This window comes from Onychostruthus taczanowskii, unplaced genomic scaffold (assembly GCF_017590055.1).
Source record: "Onychostruthus taczanowskii isolate IOZ18803 unplaced genomic scaffold, ASM1759005v1 scaffold4, whole genome shotgun sequence".
Taxonomy (NCBI): domain Eukaryota; kingdom Metazoa; phylum Chordata; class Aves; order Passeriformes; family Passeridae; genus Onychostruthus; species Onychostruthus taczanowskii.
In genome coordinates, this window is record NW_024501459.1 from 431,407 (window position 1) to 451,629 (window position 20,223).

The window sequence follows — 20,223 nt, forward strand, 5'->3', positions numbered from 1 at the left end:
CCGAGCAGCGATTGGCACCTCCTGGGCAATTGTCTCCAGTTTATGTAGTGGGCAAGATGCTCTGAGGTGTGGAATATCTCTTGGGCCACTTTGGGTCAGCTGTCCCTGGCAATGCTCCCTTCCAGTCATTTGTGCACCTGCTTGCTGGCAGAGCCTGGAAAACTGAAAAGTCCTTGACTTAGGGTAAGCACTACTTAGCAACGACTAAAACATCAGTGTGTTAGCAACATATTCTCATACTGAATCCAAAACACAGCACTGTACCAGCTACTAGGAATAAAATTAACTGTATTCTGGCCTAAACCAGGATGGATTGGTTTTTTTGGAGCTAATGATTTAAATGTAGCATGCATTCCTTTTATCATGCACGGGCATAGCTCAAGAAATGAAAATGTAATGGAAAAGAAATTTCTGAAAAGAATGACATATAGTAGGGGTTAATAAAAGATATTATTTATCCCATAAATACTGAAACAAGAAAAACGCTTATTTGTGAGAAAGATTATTGCAGTGCCCATAATCCTGCACAACAGGAAAGGAAATATAAATGAGGCCTTTAGTTCTCATGTTATGCATATTACATGATATTTCCACCCACATTTTATAAACCAGAAAAGTATATTAAAAATTAGGCCAAGTATGCTTCTGATACATGTTAAACATTAATATGAAATTGTAGTCAAAATAGTTCCAATCAAACTATATTATTTGTTTATTTATTGTTTTCTTTCTAGCACTACTAATGTCATAAAAGTTTTCAGCTTGAAACGTGGGTAAAAATGAAAGATTCACAGTATCTTTTTCAGAGGCTGGAAACCTCACGCTTGAAAAGATTTCTGCTTTGGAATGTCTGTAATATACTGAAATCTTAATACCATTCTAATTGGTACCTTACTAATTAGCTTGTGACTAGAATTTTAACTAGATGCACAATAGGTGTTCTTCTTACCTGCAGTGGAGGAGCTATTTCCTGAGAAGAAAAGTGAAGGGAAAATGACAGTGAAAGGAATCCATACAAGACAAATATAATCTAATCCCTATTTTAAGAAATGTGTACATTAATTTTTTTCAAAATTATTTCTCTGGAAATGTGTTCTGTTTTGTAAAGCACATTAAAGTTTGCTTTGTGATTTGCTTTTCTCTCATGAAGAATGAATGGTCCTTTTTTCCTGCGATGTGACTTGTGCTGTGAGCAAACTGAGAAATACTGGAACACAACTTAGTTAATTACTCAGGACCAGCCCCAGGGACTGAGGACACATCATGGGCTGAAAGCAGGAGTCTGTAATCTGAGTTGAAGAGTAGAGCTGTGTACCTGTGAGCTGGGTCACAGGCAACAAGGCTGAAAAGGGAGATGCTCAGCACCTTGGCAATGGCATTAGTTGAGCCTGGGCTGTAGCACGTTCTGGAGATAAAAAAGCATGTGAAAGATCTGAAGATGCAGCTGAGTGAATTCCTGTCAGTGGCAACTCAGAAGTACCAATACTCTGGTAGATGAGCATCATCTATCACTTTTATTCTGTCAGGAAAAGACAGAAAGGAGGGATAGAATGTATCTGTCTGAAAATACTGCCACCACTAATGTGCTCATTAGCTTAACGGCATATACCCTTTACAGAGAATTTTAGGATTGTCATTTGGGTGAAGGCTGTTTTAAAATCTGCAAAATATCTAGTGCAAGAAGAGTCCTAAAAACATAAATCTGAAGTTCCTTCCTTCTCTGAGGAAGACTGAGTTGTGGGATTATAAATATAAAGTTATTTGTCAGGCCTAGTAATCCCCATAAACCCAAGCAGTAAAAAGGGTGATTCAATTTCAGAAGATAATGGGCATTCTGAAAAATGATGATCAGGTCCAGGGAATGTTTTTATATGAAGAGATATAAACAGTAAAAGTAAAGGGAGGATGAATTGCAGAAAACAGAAAAACAGTTAAGTTTAGTTTTCCCCCGACTAAAGGGACACTTTTAGAACAGGCTTTCTGAAGGAAGTGCAAAACATGCCATACAATTAGCATGATTTGAAAAATACTTTTTGCTACTAAATTTTGGCTGGGAAAATTATTCCACATGGTGAATAATATCACAGGTAAGCCACATTCTATGCTCTGCAAGATATTTAAAAGCAATAGCTAAGGAATATTTTTCTCCGGGTGTAAATATGAGGCAAGTGAGAATAAAGTTGCACCCCTTAAGTTTTCAATAAAATTTGTAGCAATCACTCTGAGACCAATAATTACTTCAGCAATGTTAGAGAACATTGGTGGAATGAAAACAGCAAATTATTAACTGGAGAAACATCTGTAAGATTTAAGTGTCAGTTGTGTCAAGAAGTGGAAGATGATGTCATCCTTGTGCCAAAATCAAATTATCCCAATCTTAGTCAAATAACGCATGTAGTATGTGGTCTGAAAACAAGTTGTAGATTGTGGAGTAATTCTGAATATAGGAGAAGTCAGAGAAAATTATGATGGCCTATAACCAACTCTACAAGCAATAAATATTAATCAAAAATTGTGTTTGCTCTGAAGTATTCACTCAACTGCCCTGCCTAGTAAAAGATATTATCTTTTCAAAGGGCTTTATTAACTCACCTGTCCTATGAGATCTGGTCATTTCCCATGGCAAATTTGTCTCCTACTATGAGTTTCATTAGAAACAGAAAGGAGTGGGGAGCTCAAGCCATGGTTAGTGGAATTATATTGCTTTTAATCTTTTATGGGCAGAGACTTAAGGCTGATTCATGTAAAAAAGATATTACTTCTTGCTGTCTAATTAAGATGCTAGTTGGGGCTGTCATATCTTGATGTATCTCATTTTGCAGGGAGGTTTGAGTCTTCCCTGACACCTCCAAGACACCACTACCTCAAATCAAAGGCTGAGTGACCGCTTCTGTGAAGCACTATCCTGAGAGCTGTTATCTCTGCAGAAAGGGAGGAAACATTAGCTCAGACTTCATGCCATGCTACACACATCCCCACTCCCAGACAAATAGGAACGTACTTGAATATGAGGTGAACTTGAATATCCCTGCAAAGAGGCTGCATGCATACCGTTTGTCCACTTTCTAGTGGGACTACTGCTCACATCACAAAACATCCACCATAGATAGCACTTTAGCAGAGTCTTTATCAGTACTCTGAGAATTGAATAGGCTACTTGGAAAAGGCAATTATAATGTACCACCACTTCATTTGAACTGTGCAGTTTGAAAGGGAAAAAAAAACCTCAACAAAACACCTCTTATGTGATTGCCTTTCTGTCTTTGGGAAATAAAAGGAAAGTGGATTTCTGTCTTGAGTTCTTTGGTGATGGTAGACTTCAGAATCCAGCACTTTTATCCTTCCTGTTGTATACATATGGAGGTTTGCTATGGGATGCAGTGCAATATTTTGATTGCAGGCTTCTACAGAACATCTCCTTTATAACCTAGGTAGTGATGTTATTTTACACAGTCTAGTTGACATGAGGATGGAGATTAAAATGAAGGTCAGAAGTTCTAACCAGACTTGGCAGGCGGGAAAGGATATTGGTTCGACAGGGTAATTACCCATAGGAAGTGGTGATGCTGACACTAGTTTTAATTTTTTGAGTGCTGCTAAAGATGTTTATCTTCACTCTGAAAGTTTTGGTCTTTTATGGTTTGAATGCTGGCTGTGAGACAATCTGTCACTTTTCTCTTTGCTCTATCCAGCAGTAGTGCTCTTCAAAATAGTCGAAAGATTTTTTTCATCTGAAAACAGAAGGAAAATACATTCTTACTTCTGAGTCTTTTTGTGAAACTCATTTACTCAGAGATATACTGTCCTGAATTTGAATGAATATTGGGAGAGTGTTTGCTTGGGTAAATAACATGTATTATGTTATGGAGTAGAGATTTAATTGCTGTTGTTAGTTTTTTTTTTTTTTGTCTCCTCCACACAGAATTGGCTAGAACATAGTTTTTGAGACCGTAAAATAATATCCAAATCTTTTATGATTTCTTCTCTCTTACATAATTTAAACTGAGGATTCCTTATTTAAGAAAACCTAAAATGAATTTCAGAGCTTGTGTTATGTAAGCCAGTTAGTTACATCAAGCAGAAAAACTGAACACTGCCTTTGGGAGAGAGGGGCGGGAGGGGGAACAAATGCTTGAAAGCAGAGTCCAGAGAATGGAGGACAGTTTGGGGACCAGGTTCTGCACAAACCATGCCACAGAGAGGCTGGCAAAAGGCATCGGATACACATGGAGCACCAGTCAACCTCAAAGGTTCTTCGGGATCAATTTTGGATGCTTATGTATGTATGTTCAGTCTGGGAATAATACTTAATGTTTTCACATGATTTTGTCTTCCAGAATGATTGAAGATTGTGGGAAAAGAGGAAATACCATGGCAGAAAGAAGGCAGCTGTTTGCAGAAATGCGTAAGTACTTCCTGGAAATGTTTTGCTGTGATAGACCAAGCCAGTTGCTATGCAATGTCAGTAAAATTTATGCAAGCTTTCCACCTCAAATCTCCTTTGCACAAATGAATATCATGAGACCAAAACGCATGAAAATGGGCTGATTTGACCAAAGCAAGAGAGAGGGATTTTCTACATCAGATTTTTAAATTGAATTATTTTAATCCGTAGTTTTCTTAAGACAAAGATGATGGAGTACACAGGTTGCAGTGAAGAGGGATAAAGGTCTCCAAAAGCTACATCTTTTTTTGTAGGTATCTCTAGTGGGTTGACCCCAGCCAGCTGCCAAACTCCCACATACTTGCTTAATCCCTAACCAGCCCCCAGCAGAATGGGAAAGAAGATAGGGAGAGTAAAAGCAAGCAAACTCATTGCTTGAGATAGAGATTTGATTAAGTGACAAAAAAAGAGGGAAAAAAATTAAAACAGAAACCCAGAGCCAGTGATGCAAAGGTGGCTATTCCCCACTTCCCAAAAACAGACTGATGCCCAACCCCTCATGAAACATTGTCTGCCTTGGAAGACAAAACTCCCCACCCCCTTCTTTCCCTACCCCAGTTTTATTGCTGAGCATGACATTATATGGTGTGGACTAATCTTTTGGCCAGGTGGGGCATCTGTCCTTGCTGTGTCTCCTCTCAGCCTCTTGCCCAACCCCAGGCAGCCTTGGGAGGGGACAGAGCAGGAAACAGAAAAGCCTGGGTGCTGTGCAAGCACTCTTTAGCAACAGCTGAGACAGCGGTGTGTTATCTACACACTTTAGCCACAGACCTGAAACACAGCACCATGCAGACTGCTATAAAGAAAGTTAACTACATCTCAGCCAGACACAGTACAGGGACTCATGTACTTCATACCCCACTTCAGTGTAATTTTTTGTAGTTCCTAATGAAGTCTTGTGCTTCCTGCATGATAGTGCACCATACCAGCAATGTTCCTGCACTTCTGACAGTCATCTCTAATTTCTCTTACAACCAATCCGCTGTTTCTCCAGGAAATTCTGTTACATGTCAAGTTTGAGACTGTCACTCTGAGTTTTGTGTGTAATTACTAAGCTTCCTGTTGTTTGTCCCTGCCTTGTAGTAAACTATGGCAGAGCATATCCATGATGTTTTGTGGCAGACTAAGATGGGCATTAGTGGGACTGGAGTTATTGTATGTAATGAAAGGCCAGGTGTGTGCTGGTGAATTCAGTGTGTGTGAGTCCTACATCTGAGCTCTCCAAATTAAAGACTTCCCACTGAGATGGCCTACGAAGAACTGTTTTGGCCAATTCAATAGTGCCCACTAGCTCTGTTGTGCCCTGTAATTGTTTTAGGATCACATGGCACTTGCTGTTGTAATTCGTGAATATTCCTCACTGATCTTTTCTTTCTGGTGCCCAGTGACAGGACCTGAGGAAATGGAATGAAGCTGTGTCATGGGAGGTTTAGGTTGGATATTAGAGAAAGGTTCTTCACCCAGAGAGGGTGTTTGGCCACTGGAACAGGTTCGTCAGGGAAGTGGTCACAGCACCAAGCCTGACAGAGCTCAAAAAGCATTTGGACAATACTGTCAGGTACATGATGTGACTTTTGGGAGTATCCTGTGCAGAGCAAAGAGTTGGACTCAGTGATTCTTGGAGGTCCCTTCCAACTCAGGATATTCTTTGATTCGGTTGTCTCTTGTGTACAGCACCTTGGAACCTTGCAGGGAGGTGTTGTACTTTAGCCAGAATCAAAAAATGTATTTGTCCATTATCAGAACATACTGTAGTTTTAATTGGAATTACAGAGGAGCCTTGATTTTTTAGCTAAAGTCAATGAAATAGGTACCATTCATTTCAATTATTTTTAAATACTCCTAAATATTTAGGACTTTGCTGTGAGGATTTGTGGTTTGTTTACACAGTTTTGAAGGCTGTTTTGATGTTGGATTGTTTTGGAGGAATTAAGGAGGTGTTAGGAACATCAGCAGCTGGAGGCAGAGGAGGGACTATTTTCCTATATATACACCAGTAGTTATAAGTCTACTATTTTATTCTTTCACATTTTAGTATTTTGGCATACTTCAGTCTGGTTCATCTCACGTGTGCTTCCCTTTTCTGTTTGCCTGCGTCTGTTCCTCCACCTAGTACCTATGTACACAGAGAACTGGATGTTCCAGCTAGGTAAAATGAGGGGAAAATATTGAGTCTTTGTGGAAAAACTAAATGTATTTTAGCCATATGCATAAAACTCTGAACTTAGCATTCTGAGAGCCCCTCAGATACCTCTGTGTGTGGAGGGTGTGCTTCACTGAAACCAGAGTTCATCCTGGGATTGCATTCAGCTGTGTGCAAGCCCACACTTTACATGTGTAACAAAAACCGTGTGCTCCTGATGCCCTACATATTGTAAAAATAAGAGAAAATTTGAGCTGTTTTACCCCCACTTAGACAGAGTATCCAGGGCCATGTGAAGCTTCTTAACCTTCTCATAGGCATAAGCCTATGGTAATAGGTAAGCTCCACAACCTGCCAATATCAGAGGAAGAAAATTAGTAATATAAAGGCTTTTGCTAGTGGTTTTGGCTCTTGGGATCTACATCTGCAAGTCTGTGATTAAAACCCCACAATAATTGTCCAAAGTGGGTCATGTTCCAGACTACACAAGATAGAAAAGCAGGGGGGGGGGGGGGGGGGGAAGCAAAAAAGAAATCCAACTTTTCAAGCCTTTTTAAGTGGGAAGTTTGTCCTGAACAAGGAATAGAAGGATTTGATTCTGACTTTAAATTTGGACCACTGTGATTTCCCCTGTATTTTGAGAGGTCAAGCTCAACCTTTTTTGTTTCATTTCTTTCAGAAGAGGCATCCTTTTAGTTCGAAATTACAAACATTTGTGAATTGATACCATCATCTTTATCACCTTTTGTAGAGTCCTGTGGTTAAAGCTTGTCTTGTTATTCAAAATGCTCTATTGGACATCAAGCTGCTAGGTATTAGTCCTACCTTAGTCTGACCTGACATGCCCGGGTATATCCACTGATGAAGATTTCAAAATGTATATCACTGTTGGCACATATTATCCAGCAAGAAAACAGCAGCCAAAGTTGCAGTGTGTCCCTTTGTTATTTTTGCAAACTGCCAGCAGTGTTACTTGACATGAGCGTATTCAAAGGAAACAGAGTGAGGCACTGCCAGCAGGCAAAAGAAAGGAGAGGCCACTGACAATCCTGTAGGGAAGTTACAAATTTGCTGTCTCATTTGCCATGCTCAGTCCTGGACATCTTTACACTTGTTTATCAGGACTCCCCATCACGTAAAGTGATGGCACCTTTTTACAGAAGTTATTTGACAAATAGATCTCTGACTGTGGCAAAATGTGAATCATGACAAAATTAAATTGTCTATTCTAGGGTCTTATCAGTAACACCTACTCCCCAAATAATATCAAAATAATACCATCCACTGCATGTGCAAATAGTAAAAATGAAAAAAATTAAAGGCAACGTTGCCTACAAATTTGTTTATTTAGAATTATTACCGCAGCCTCAGAAGCTCAATGAGCCAGAGTCTCACTTTGCTTTCACTCTTTAAATCTTGTTAAAAGGCTGAAGTTTTATAAAGGAGCACTGGAAGTTTATTTATAGCTTTCACTAAAGTTAAGAAGGGAAAAGTTACATTCATTTTACTTATTTTTCCTGTTAAAAAGAAAAAGCTTAGTGTTGCAAGCCCTTTCAGCTGTAAAGAAATTTTCTTAAAGTTGTCAATGACATACTAATGGAGAAGGAAAAAAAAACTGTATAATTTTAACTATAGAGGATATAATGGAAAAAACTCACAAAAATACTTCCCATACCTGATGTTAAGTAGTCAAAGGTAATTTCTCCTAGGAGCACATGGTGTAACTGGCAAAAGGGTTACAAGGCTGGGAGCCTTGGGAAGATGGTGTGGGAGAATTTGGTCAGGAAAAGAACAGAATTTGGGAGAAGAGAGAGTATCATTCTCATTTTCATCTCATAGGCCAGAGCACATTTGAAAAATTCGGGTCCAAAGGATGACCTTGTTTAAGAAAGTGTGAGTGAATGATGCTGCCACAGGCAGAATGGAAGCTTCAGACAAGGTTTATCAGGGAAAGAAGCCCTCCAATTTAGTCACAAGGTGCAGAAAGGTTCCCCCCTCAAGTAGAGCTCGATCCAGTCCTAGTCCCAGACTTGGTCAAGAGTTTATTTCTTAAGCATTATATAGATGTAATTGATACTTTACATGACTTCATCATGCAGCATTAAGGATAGCAACCCAAATATATTTATAGGAATAAAATAAATATTTATTTAAATTGGTGATAATGATAACAATTAAACTAAAATATTTTAATCAAAATTGTTTGCCAGATAGTATAGATATTTATAACTAATTATATTGGGCACTATTTATTAAATAAATTATTTCAAAAGTAGCTTAATAATTATTAAGTACAGATTGGTGTTACTCACCCATATCAACACTGTGGGCATATCTCTTCCACTTGGCCTCAAGGAATAACCTTGAGGGGTGTCCCCAGTCAAGGGAGGAATTGCCACATATGTATCCAGAAGGAAGGTGTTAGAAGTCCCTGCCATTAAAAAATGGAATTGAGCTTTTATAGTAGAAAGTGATTGACTGTCAGTCAAATGTTTCTAGGCTCCCCTTGCCAGCTCAGCAGCTTCAGAAAAGTTATCACTACTATCACTTGTTGCTTCCTTTATCAGGAACTTTGTGTGCCACATCCTCACCAGTGCTGATTTCTGCCAGGCAAGACTGTTTTTCATGTCCCCAGAAAGTTTAGCTTTGGGGTACTGGAGTCAGGCTGGTCTCAGCATTCCTGTACACCTAAAGCAGCATGATCCACCTTCTCCATCCATCACTGATAACTTAAGCAAATGGGAGAAAATTTGAGCTGTTTTACCCCCACTTAGACAGAGTATCCTGCTACAGATGCTGACGTGGCCCTATGTTTTGCAGTTCAGCTGAGAAAGCTGAACTTAAAGCATTTAGGAAGCTTGTGTAAAAGCAGGGCTGTATTCCACTCCTCTTACATCCTGGCTGTACCTTGTTTGGATGAGTTTGTTGGACACTGTGCCAGGTTCTGCCCCCATACTGGCCCCTGTGTCCTGTTTGTGAGGTAGCTGCCACTTAGTTTGTTCCCATCTCTTGGACAGCTGCTTTGGAAATGTTGTCAGATCTTTACGTTGTAGCAGTCAGGGCCAAGCTCTGTGTGGAGCACAGAGCTGACCCTCAGAGGTCTCCATTGCAGAGAACATACATCCACAAAATGGAGAAAGGCCACACACCCCTTGTCATTGCCCCCTTCTGCAGATTGCCATAAGCCTTTATGTTACAGCACAGTATGTTTTCTGATTTGGTTTGCTGGCAATACCTTGCTCTGGTGTGGCATGTCAGCTAAAGATATTTGTTATGGGCTTTTTTTGCTGAATATTAAAATTCGACTGAGGTTTTCCCTGCTGTTGGAGCCTGGCCAGTGTGTCTTTTAGCCTGCAGCTTGACCAGATTGTTCTTCAAAGTGACAGACACAGTGGGCTGACTATTCCTTGCCTTCCTTTCTAAAATTCTTTTAACACTGTAGCTCCTGACATTCCCCTTGTTACTCCTCACTCCTCTCTACTCTCTCTGCAAAGGAGACAGCCGTGAAAATTGTTAAACCGAGGCAGCTCGTGTGTCCTCTTTGTTCTCTGGCTTCCCTGCTAGCAAAGATACGCACAGGTCATATTCCATACAAATGTCACCGTTATTCTCTTCCACTAGGGGCTCAGGATCTGGATCGCATCCGTTTGTCCACCTACCGAACAGCATGCAAGCTTAGATTTGTTCAGAAGAAATGCAACTGTAAGTATGCCAGCACTTCTTTCACCTGCCATTGTTACAAGCATTCCACTGCACTCTCCAGCCTGTCCTTCGCACCACTGACAAACGGGGACTGTGTGGTGTGGCATTGCAAAGGACACTCATCAGAGTGCCTGGGCAGACTTCAGATATTAACCTGTTTTTATAAGGAACTTGTCTCAAATATGCCAGTGATTCAGTCATAGAAGGGTGGGGCAGGATATAGGCCACAACTTTAATTAATAAGTATGTTAACTGCATTCTCCAATGTTCTTGTGAAATAGCATTTGTGAATTTCTGGGCCCTGCAGGGCCCTGCAAATTAAATGCTTTTATAGCAGCTCTTTGAGAAAAAAATGGTGCTTTTAGTCCTCTTCTATTTAGGGTACAGCAAAATAAGTGCAATGTTGGTCAGACCCCTCTATTTCCAGAAAGCCAGCTAGACACAGCTCTTCTGAGAGAGTGAACCTGCTTGTAATCTCTGCATATCTGTCTTAATCCCTCTAGGTTTTATTGGGAAATTTCCCACTTGATTAGTGACCTTTTTTAACTTCTCTTCTGAGATTCAGTCTTTTTCCCTTTACAGCTGCATTTTCTATTAGCACAGTCACGTGCTGTGAGCTTTAAAGGCGAAATACGTATAAAATCTGTAATGGAGTGTGTCCTTTCTTCTCCCTCCAAAATAGTGTGCAAATACTTAGAAGGGCAGATTTGGATATATGTGCTTTACTGGACTTTTCCATACCAACTTAAAAAAATACCCTAACCAAGGGCACTCTTGTCAGCAGTAGGGAGAGGACCAACACAGAGAAAACAAGTGAGCTTTAGTCCTCACATACAGACTAGAATGACGGCCTGGCTATGCTTGTGCTGCACACAGTGGTAAGTGTGTTAAAAAATGCTCACTGTAGACAGAAATTTACCACCCTGTTAAGTTCCTAGTTTTGGGGTTACATCTGTCTGTGTTACAGAAATGTTTAGCTTATTCTGTCCAAACATACAGGAGAGGCCAACTTGTAATGCAAAATATTTTGGAGAGTATTTACTGCATTAATAGCCATGAAGCTGATCGTTTAATCACGTTTGTAGCACACTTCTCATATTTTTAACATGTCCTTAGCTGAAGTATGAATTGAAGGTTTGGTATCGCATTATAAGCAGTCTGCCAGACACAAAACCCAGGGGGGGCTTAGTACCTGCCCTGCAGCTGGCTTCTCCCATTCAGAAGCAAATGTGTTGAAAGATGCTATTATGTTTCATTCAGTTGGTTTGTTTTTTTTTTTAAATCTTGTGTTTAGGATGACATTTTCACTTCATTTTCATGGTAACAGAATACAGTAGTCTGAGGGGACAAAATTATCCAATTAAATGGACGGTGATAGCAAAGTATGTATGCAACTGCATGCAAAGCAAATGAAAAAAACCTAAGGGCTAACAATAGCCTCATTGCTGGGAGTGTCTGTCTGGCTGGAAATATACTGGTTGTTAATTTTAATTTTGTGCCTCTTATTTATGAACTGTGATCTGCTTTTGTGGAACTGTTGGTTCTCCTCACAGAGAGTTAGTGCAGATGCCCTGCAGTTTGCCAGCTTGTGCCAAGTAGCTCATGGATGGGACTTATCTTCTGGTCTCCATTGATAACCTAGGAAGAGTAATTTGCTGATCTTGTTTAAAGATTTATACTGTATCACTCTTTTCTTAAGGGAAAAAAAAAAAGTAAAAGGAGAAACTTATAATGTCGTGCTAAGTATTAGGTTCTGTGCAAATTAAGAAGTAATGGCTGCTGCTCTGGAACAGGCTGAATTGTGTGTCTTTTCACCATCAAGTACAGTTTTCTTCTCGTTGTTTCAAGTAGACTGCGGCTTTCCCAGATGAGTTTCTCTTATCAATGGGAAAAGAAGTCATTCATTCCCCTGGCAGGTATTCAAGCAATGGCTGTCCAAGAAAGAGCTGCTAAACATAGAGCCACTGAAGTGAGCACTGCCCTTGAAATGGTTAATATCAGACCTCTGGCTCATGTCAGCTACTGTTCTGGGGGTTTTTCCCCCTACAGATACTGTCATTATGCACCACACAGCAGTAATGAGTAAAGGGGTCATGGGGAAAAAAACCTTTCTGCTGCATCTGTGCTGCTTCATTTAGGGTAGAATATAACAAGAAAAAGCTCAAAGACAGTTCTGCTGCACTCCCAGTGCATAGCACCTCCTGTCACTCAAGCCATCCCTGTCTTCTTTCAGCTGTGCCCTCCTGCCCTGCCCTGGCACACTAGCCCAGACTTACTAGGGGAAAATTGCTTGGAAAGACTCTTATTTGAGGGGTTCTTTTAAAGAGCTAATTTAATAAATGGCTGAGAGCTGCTCTTGGCTACAGGCTGAAGGTATATGAGGATGGAAGCAGAGAGCTGCTTTGAGTGCCAGAAGTGTTTGTTCCAAGGAAAGCAGAGCAGAGGCTTTATTAGCACCATCTTTTTTACCCGGAGGTGCCCATTAGCATAGGCAGTCACAGGATATCATTTAACAGGCAGCCACACTTGTCACACACGGTGCACTGTTTGTTTCTGCTGCCTTCAGTGCAGACACAGACACAGGTTTATCTCCTGGCCTCCCTTTGAGAATTCTTCTCTCAGTACAAAAACAGTTTTTTGCTGAAACCTGCAGCAGCAGGCTGGGTTTTACTGGCAAATAGGCAGTGTGCAATGGGCAAAAATCATATTCTCTCCATTGAGCCATTCTCTCTTGCAGTGTTTCTCCTGAAACTAGTTAAATTATCTGGGAAAAAATTAGAGTATGACTGTTTGCCACCTTTTACCAGAATATCACTACATATGTTGCACCTTGAGTACTACCACTGTTGATCAAATAATTTGCTTTGTAAAAGTATTTCATTTTCATAAGAAGAAGATTTCTTTGCACTTATTTAGCCAACAGTCTTCAAAATTGCAACTATATGTCTTTCTGACAATTCTGTACAACTTTGGGAAAATACTCTGTTTGTGGAAAGTACTTCTTTTATAAAAATGTTTCTGAGCATTTTAAAGTGACAGTTCAAATACAGTCATCAAAGTGTGAAAAAATCATTATCAGTCATTTCAATTATTTGTCAAACAGGATGGAATTTAATCCAGTCCATCCTTGTTCTTCAGAAAAGCAAAAAATTCTTCCTAAGCACTCATAAAAAAGTATATAAATTTGAAAAATCTCTGATGTTAACTTTCAAATAAAAATTCCTGCAAATTTAAGCATTCCTCTTTACCTAAGTTAACACATTTACAAATTATTGTTGCCACACCTCTGAATCTGGTAAGTGCCCAAATGTGAGATGCAGTGTATTACAAAAATCACAAAAGCAGGAGACATGCAAAATTCTGAACACAGAAATTCTAAAAGCTGGGAAACCTTGTTAATTCACCATGAATATAAACTAATTTTATGCTTTTTATTTCTGCTGACAATTTCTAAAATTGGAAATAATGAAAAGAGGAACTCTGTAGGTAATGTAGGTATTTTTGAGGATTTGGTGGGTATAGAAAGAGATAATTGCAGACTACTTGCTGATTGCTTTGCAGAATTCCTGTAGCAATAGACCTGTTGCAACAGCAATAGTCTTCCCTACCAGCACAAGACATAGATGCCTTTTTTGGCGAAAAAAAAAAAAAAAAAAACAAAAAGAAAAAAAAAATTAAAAAATCAAATAAATACTAAATTCTGGAGAAGATATTGAGATTTGGGCATGAATATTCCAAGTGAATGTGAAGACTTGTGGACAGATGGACCTTGGAGAACACATTGCTGGTGATTATGTCATCTTGAAACCCCAGAATGTAAAGCCAGGAGTGTATGAGCTGACTGTGGCCGCTTTACTGGTGGATGGTCTTGGATATAGATTTGGAAATAGCAGCATCCTAATAATTTGAGGTAAAATTTCATTATTTGGGGTAATAAAAGCAACTAGGAAGTAGGTACAGGAATCTGATCCAACATGCTACATGTTCATTCCAGTCTGTACTGTACAAAATATACCAAATGGGAATAGCTGACCTTATCATACAGATTTTCTAAATGTGCCTCAAAGGTGGTCCTAGATAGTGCACACTGCAAGAATCAAGGAGGGAGATGCAAAAACTACAGGTGAGCACTATGATGTCTGAAACAGTCACAGAAAATCCTATGAACCAATGCTGCTCTCACCAAGTCAAACAGGATAGTATTGTCCTTTACTTCACTGCAAGTGCATCATAGCAGGTTTTGAAGCACCTGAGTATATTCTCAGCAAACACAACTCCTGCTCAGCACCCCTTGCTGCCAGGAAAATGCTGTCTTGGCAAGGATGATTTGCTGATGTTTATCCATGGCATCCAGGCACAGAAGCATCTTAGGATTTCCTAAAACAAGGATGAAAGACCAATGACAGCAGTTAGACCTATGTCTCGACCTCCACCAGTATCTGGAACCACCAAACCCACAATTTATAATTTTTCCCAGTGATCATTGTGCAATTGATTTATTTTAATACTTCTTTATTGGTGAATTTATTAACATGCTGACATGAAATACCATGTTCACATGAAAATTCCCTCTGGAGTATGGTGACAACCAGGAGTAGGACATAACAGCATCATCATCAAAACCATTATACCATTAAATATCACTCACTAATACAGAACTGTATGGCTGAAAAACTACTGCTGTCCTTGATGAACTATCCTAAATGTGTTGTGAGATCATTCTGTGACTGTGACTGCAAAAGCAGATTTTGCTGATTTCCCTAGATCAGAATAAATCATTGACAGTTGAAAGTGTGAATCAAAAGCTGTGCTGGTGATGGTAACATGTGGCTTAATTAAAGCAGACAAAAGGGAGCTTGTTTTTCTGGCAGTTTAATCTCAACACCTTAGGGTGTTGGTGTCTTTGTTTCTCCCTTTAATATTGTTCAGTGTGAATGATTTGTTGTTGTTGTTGTTTAATTCTTTTGGCCTATCCAGGTTGTAGTACAGCAGTTTGTTTTCTATTCATAGGGAGCACAGCTGCCATGACTGTGATGGAAACCTTATGTCCAAGGCAGTCTCCTCCACCTCCACCTTCTCTTTGTTCTGCTTCCTCTGGGCTTGTGTAGTCAAGCTGAGGCATGTAGGCATGTCAGCTTAATCTCTGTACATGCTTTTGGGTGCTTCCCTGATCTGATCTGCCTTTTTACATTTGTTTTAAGTTAGGATAATTTCTCCCCTCCTGAAATGTAATAATTTCCTAGTGAAAATGAATGACAGTTACTGTAATTACATTATTTTTAGGTGCTTTTCTTAAAGCTCTTTTCTGTCTGTACTCTTAGACCTCCTGTAATGCTTCAGCAAGCTGCTGAAAATGGGTTTGTCCTAGAAACTGACTATCTGGGTATGAAATGATGAGATCAGCCTGTATGAGCTACAGGCCCTCATCATCACAGCAAGCAATTTTTAAAAAATTATTTGATTTAACCTAAATAAAATTTCTAGGGGTTTGACTGTATTTTTTCTGTGCTGGGCTGACACTTAATGTATCATTTTGTCCCATCCCATTCAACATGCCATTCACCACAAAATGAAAAGTCACATTATCTGGTACTTGTAGTAAAAGGAAAGGATAAGCAAGTCTTGGATTTCACTGGAAATGGTGCAAGACCTTTGTGTTATCCAGTGACTGAGGAAGTTAACAGGACACCCAGGTTCAACTTTCTTCTTCTGCATGAGAAAATCTGCGCCAATTTTACACATCCAAAAGAATTCCCTAAACACAAAGCTAGAGGACACTCACAAGTGTTCCAGTCTGTCCTATTGATGTTTAACCATCAAATCCTTCATATTTACATGTTGATTGATTCAGGACCATGTAACTGCTTCTCTTTACTCGAATGAGACCTCTTGCCAATGTAGTATAAAGACATTCATCCTGTGACTCAGTGAGTATTGATTTTCTCAAACAGAGTGCCCAACAAATGTGCAAAGACTATTTTCTCAAACAGAGTGCACAACAAATGTGCAAAGGCACAAGAATCCTGTGAAGATCCCTGCCATAGCAGGATGTGTTCACTGTCACTGTCCTGTTTTTCACGTCTCAAGAACTGTACAGCCCATGCAATTCTGTTCTTGCCCTTCTTTTTCTTTTACTCAGGATGGCCATCAGAAACAGAGTCTTCGAATTATCATGATTACAGAATTGTTTAATTTAAATAATTCAATCCTTCATCACTGTAGTTTCCATAGTTAGTGCTCTATTCTCATTGTTGGGTTTTATCCTGTTTTTCATTTCATCTTGGAAGCAATAAAGCACAAGATAGTTTCAGGCTGGGTCACAGAGCAATCAAACTGAATGACAAACAGTGTTGCCTACTTGAGAGGTGCAAAAGGTCTGCTTGGCTGCAATTTGAAGCAATCTGCCTCTTGAATTTGTGATCATGGGAGTGTCATATTCTTCTAAACCCTGAGTGATCAGTCTTTTATTATATTTGCTTAAAATCCTGTAATTTGGAAAGAAAATTACCATTCTGCATTCTGATTTTTGTTCTTCATTGTTGACCACCTTGTATATTCTATGATCTGCTTTTTACTATTACATAAAGGTAGAGGCTGGAAATATTAGTTGTGTTCTTTGTTTTCTGTTTAATGAAAGCTGAGTCTTACAAGTTCCTTAGAGTGAGTGACATTATTCACATGGCTCCAAGAGATACAGCTTTAAAAAAAGGCACTCTGTATTACAAGAGTCATGATATCGTTGTGTAAGTTACTAATTCTGGTATCCTGCAGTATTTGAAGAATGGAAAGTGAGATGAGTTAATGATTTTAAAACTTTTTTGTTCCTTTGTCTTCATCAACGACTTAGAGACTAAATGCTTCTGGAATTGCTAGTACTGTTCCATATGGGTTTCCAGGCAACTATGGAAAAAGGATGCATATATTATACATTCTGCATTATGCATCAATTATTTAATCAAAAGTTCAAAAGGGCTTGATTTAGCATATTCCCTGCAGACAAATCCTTAGTCTGTAAGTGTTCGCTCAGAGCACAATATCCTGAAAATAGGTTCAGATTTTCTTTTCCTTTCAATTGTAAAAGTTTATTAATATGCTTGACAATCATAATAGCTGTTAGAGAGCTGGCATATAACCTGTATATTTGGCATGTTCATTGAGGGACTGCTGTTCAGCCTTTTCTTCAGTGTTAGCATGAAGTGTACTCTTGTTATATAAGAAGGTTGTGTTATCTCAGATGTCCCTGAGTATTTGCTCTTAAAGCTTGCCACTGCAAGTCTGTCTCATCCAAGACTGAGACAAGAACTGTTAGTGGATATTTGGAATTAATTTTAATGTCAAAAGTAGTGAAACAAGGAGATACCAACCTTAAAACTCTTATATTTTTAGTTGGTTAGAGATTGATTTTTCAAACATCCCCATGATTCCAAGTGGCTCCTGTTGAAAACAGGAGTTGAAGAATATTGTCAGCTAATATTTCTCTGTCTTTTAAAGAGGAAAATGACTGATTTGGCTTTCTTCAAGTCAGAAGTTGACAGACACGTGGCCTAGGTCATGTCACAAGTATACATGCTGCCCTCTGAAACACAGGTGGCACTGCTCTGCCTGAATGCAGACAGCTTTTGTAATTGGATCATAGCTGAAAATCTCTTCTTACTGACTTTCTGAACTCTGTGAAGACTGCCATTCACTGTGCTATTTCTGATGGCTTTCCTGATGCATGTGTAAGGTTGGACGGTCTGTTCTGTTCCCCACTCATGTCTCTGAACATCTGCTTCTGGTAATAGGCATCACTCACCTTTGTCTGGCAGCCTTTGGCTTAGTTTTTCCCCAAGCCAGAAAGTTTTTGTGTCCTATTTCACATTGGTCCTCTTAATAAATACTTCAAACAAAAGGAAATTTATTATTAATTATTCTTATTAATATTATTATCTTGGTAATCTTGTAGACAGTCTAAAAATAGCAAAATGTATGTAGACATACCGTTTAGTGGAAACAAACCAATACCTTGGTGCTCACAGAATCATTGTATCTTCTGATTCTTTGTGTGAGAGCTTTTTCTTCTTTCACCCTCACGTTTTTCCCCTAAATCTGTAGCTGGGTTTTTAAGTCTCCTTCACTATTTCCCTGTCCCTTCTTCAGCTTCATGTCATTATCTGTGGCATTTGCTTTATCTCTGACTTCTCTGCAACCCTTATTCCCTTGACTGCTCTCCTCCTGTTATTCTCTTGGTTCTAAGAACCTTTTTTCGGCAAACCGTCTCTTACACTTGAGCCTTTGCTCCCTTTCCTTGAGCTGTTCTGATCTGTCCTGTTTGGGTCTTTTGCAGGGTCTGCCCTGATGTCATGTGAGCACCTCCATAATGTGTCAGAGTGCATTAAGCAGTGTGACAATGCCTGTCATGTACAGGTCATTCTCTCGGGGCTTTTTCTGTATGACATCCTGTTTATGTGGCATGGGGGGAAAGAAGTAAAAAGTCATCTTTGGGGCAGTTATCAGTGAGTTTGGTGATCATGGTCCTTTGTTCCTAAGGACCTTCATCTTGAAGCCCTGTGTCTCCATTCTGGTCTCAAAGCAATTATTCTTGAGGAGTCATACATGAGCTCAGTCCATACATACATGTTTTCAGTACAGACTAAGACAGCTTTTATGTACTTGCACATTCCCGACAGGATAAGTGAGACTATATGTGTGTTCTAACACTGCATTCACAGAATCACAGAATTATTTAGGTTGGAAAACACCTCCAAGATCATCAAGTCCAATCTGTGATCCATCACTGTCTTCTCAACTAGACCAAAACATTTAGTACCACATCCAGGCATTTCTTGAACACCCCTGGTGTTCATGTTCATGGTGACTCCATGAACCAACTCCTTGGGCAGCCTGTTCCAATGTTTAGCAACCCTTCCAGTAAATAAATGGAAGGGGTTTTTTTTGAACTCGTCATGTTTTTGAACTCCTTCTCCATTGCATCTGCCAAGTTGTGAATTTTGCTGAATTTTTACCCTGTCCCTGGTTTTTGAGCCATTAGTCAGCTCAGAAGAACGAGTAGGTACTACAGAGCTTTCTTCCACCTTAACCACACAATCTGTACCATCTTCCTGGCTAAACAGTGGTCTCCATCACAGCCTGACACAGAAAGTCTGATCTGTCGCCATTCCTCATTCCTGTCTCCAGTAACTTTTACAAATAAAAATGCAAATACAAAACTTTTACACTGTGGAGCCAGCCCACTGTGAAGCCAGCCCACTGGGAAGTCAGCCACAGCCAGTGGTGAACATTCTTAGCAATTATGGAATTCTTCAGGGTGAAGGCAGCAAACAGTCCCCAGAAGGAAAATCAGAATGTGGAACCTGATGTCATTTTTTTATAATTCTCTCCTCCTGTAATTCCCAGTGAGTGGTTTTTTGCATGGTCATTTGTTTTCATTTGCATTAAAAGTTTGTGTAAGTCTAGTAATATAGATCAACTTCATAACACCCAGAATATTCAGAGAGAAGCTTTAACTTAGGCATTGTATCATATTTTACTGCATCTAGTTTTATTTTCATTAAGTCTTAGTGGAAGATTTCATACAGCAAGTGTCTGGTATGCTAGGACAAATTGTGAAAACAGAAGATGTTGGCTATAAAAATAATTTCCTACTTTTATAAGTGTGAAGAGACTGCACAATATAATGTCCTCAGTGGATATTGTTATTAATAGAGTTCTGGGTCTCTATACAATGAACATTCAGCTTCCTGACATTAATGTTTGTGATATACAATGGCTTTACAGAGGCCTTTTTCCTTGTGCTGAATCAAGGCACTCCTAATCTGAATTCAGACTGAGTTGTATCTGTGATATTATTTTTGGTTGCAGAGGTTTTCTAGCAGAGTGTTTGACTCTTTAACCGAGAAGAAGCTAATTTCACAGAAGTTCTCTGCTCAGCCTT

The 20,223-nt window shown here is 39.4% G+C and overlaps 1 protein-coding gene across 20 annotated transcripts in view; it reads left to right on the plus strand.

Moving 5' to 3' along the window:
- The window catches only part of DTNA (dystrobrevin alpha), a 221,049-nt gene that overhangs the window by 119,782 nt on the left and 81,044 nt on the right, over positions 1-20,223 (plus strand). For all 20 annotated transcript variants that reach the window (XM_041412835.1, XM_041412830.1, XM_041412833.1 and 17 more), the window contains 2 exons: positions 4,338-4,405; positions 10,209-10,289. In XM_041412835.1, coding sequence (XP_041268769.1) covers positions 4,339-4,405; positions 10,209-10,289 — 148 coding nt within the window. In that variant the 5' untranslated portion in view covers position 4,338. The remainder of the gene's footprint in view (positions 1-4,337; positions 4,406-10,208; positions 10,290-20,223) is intronic.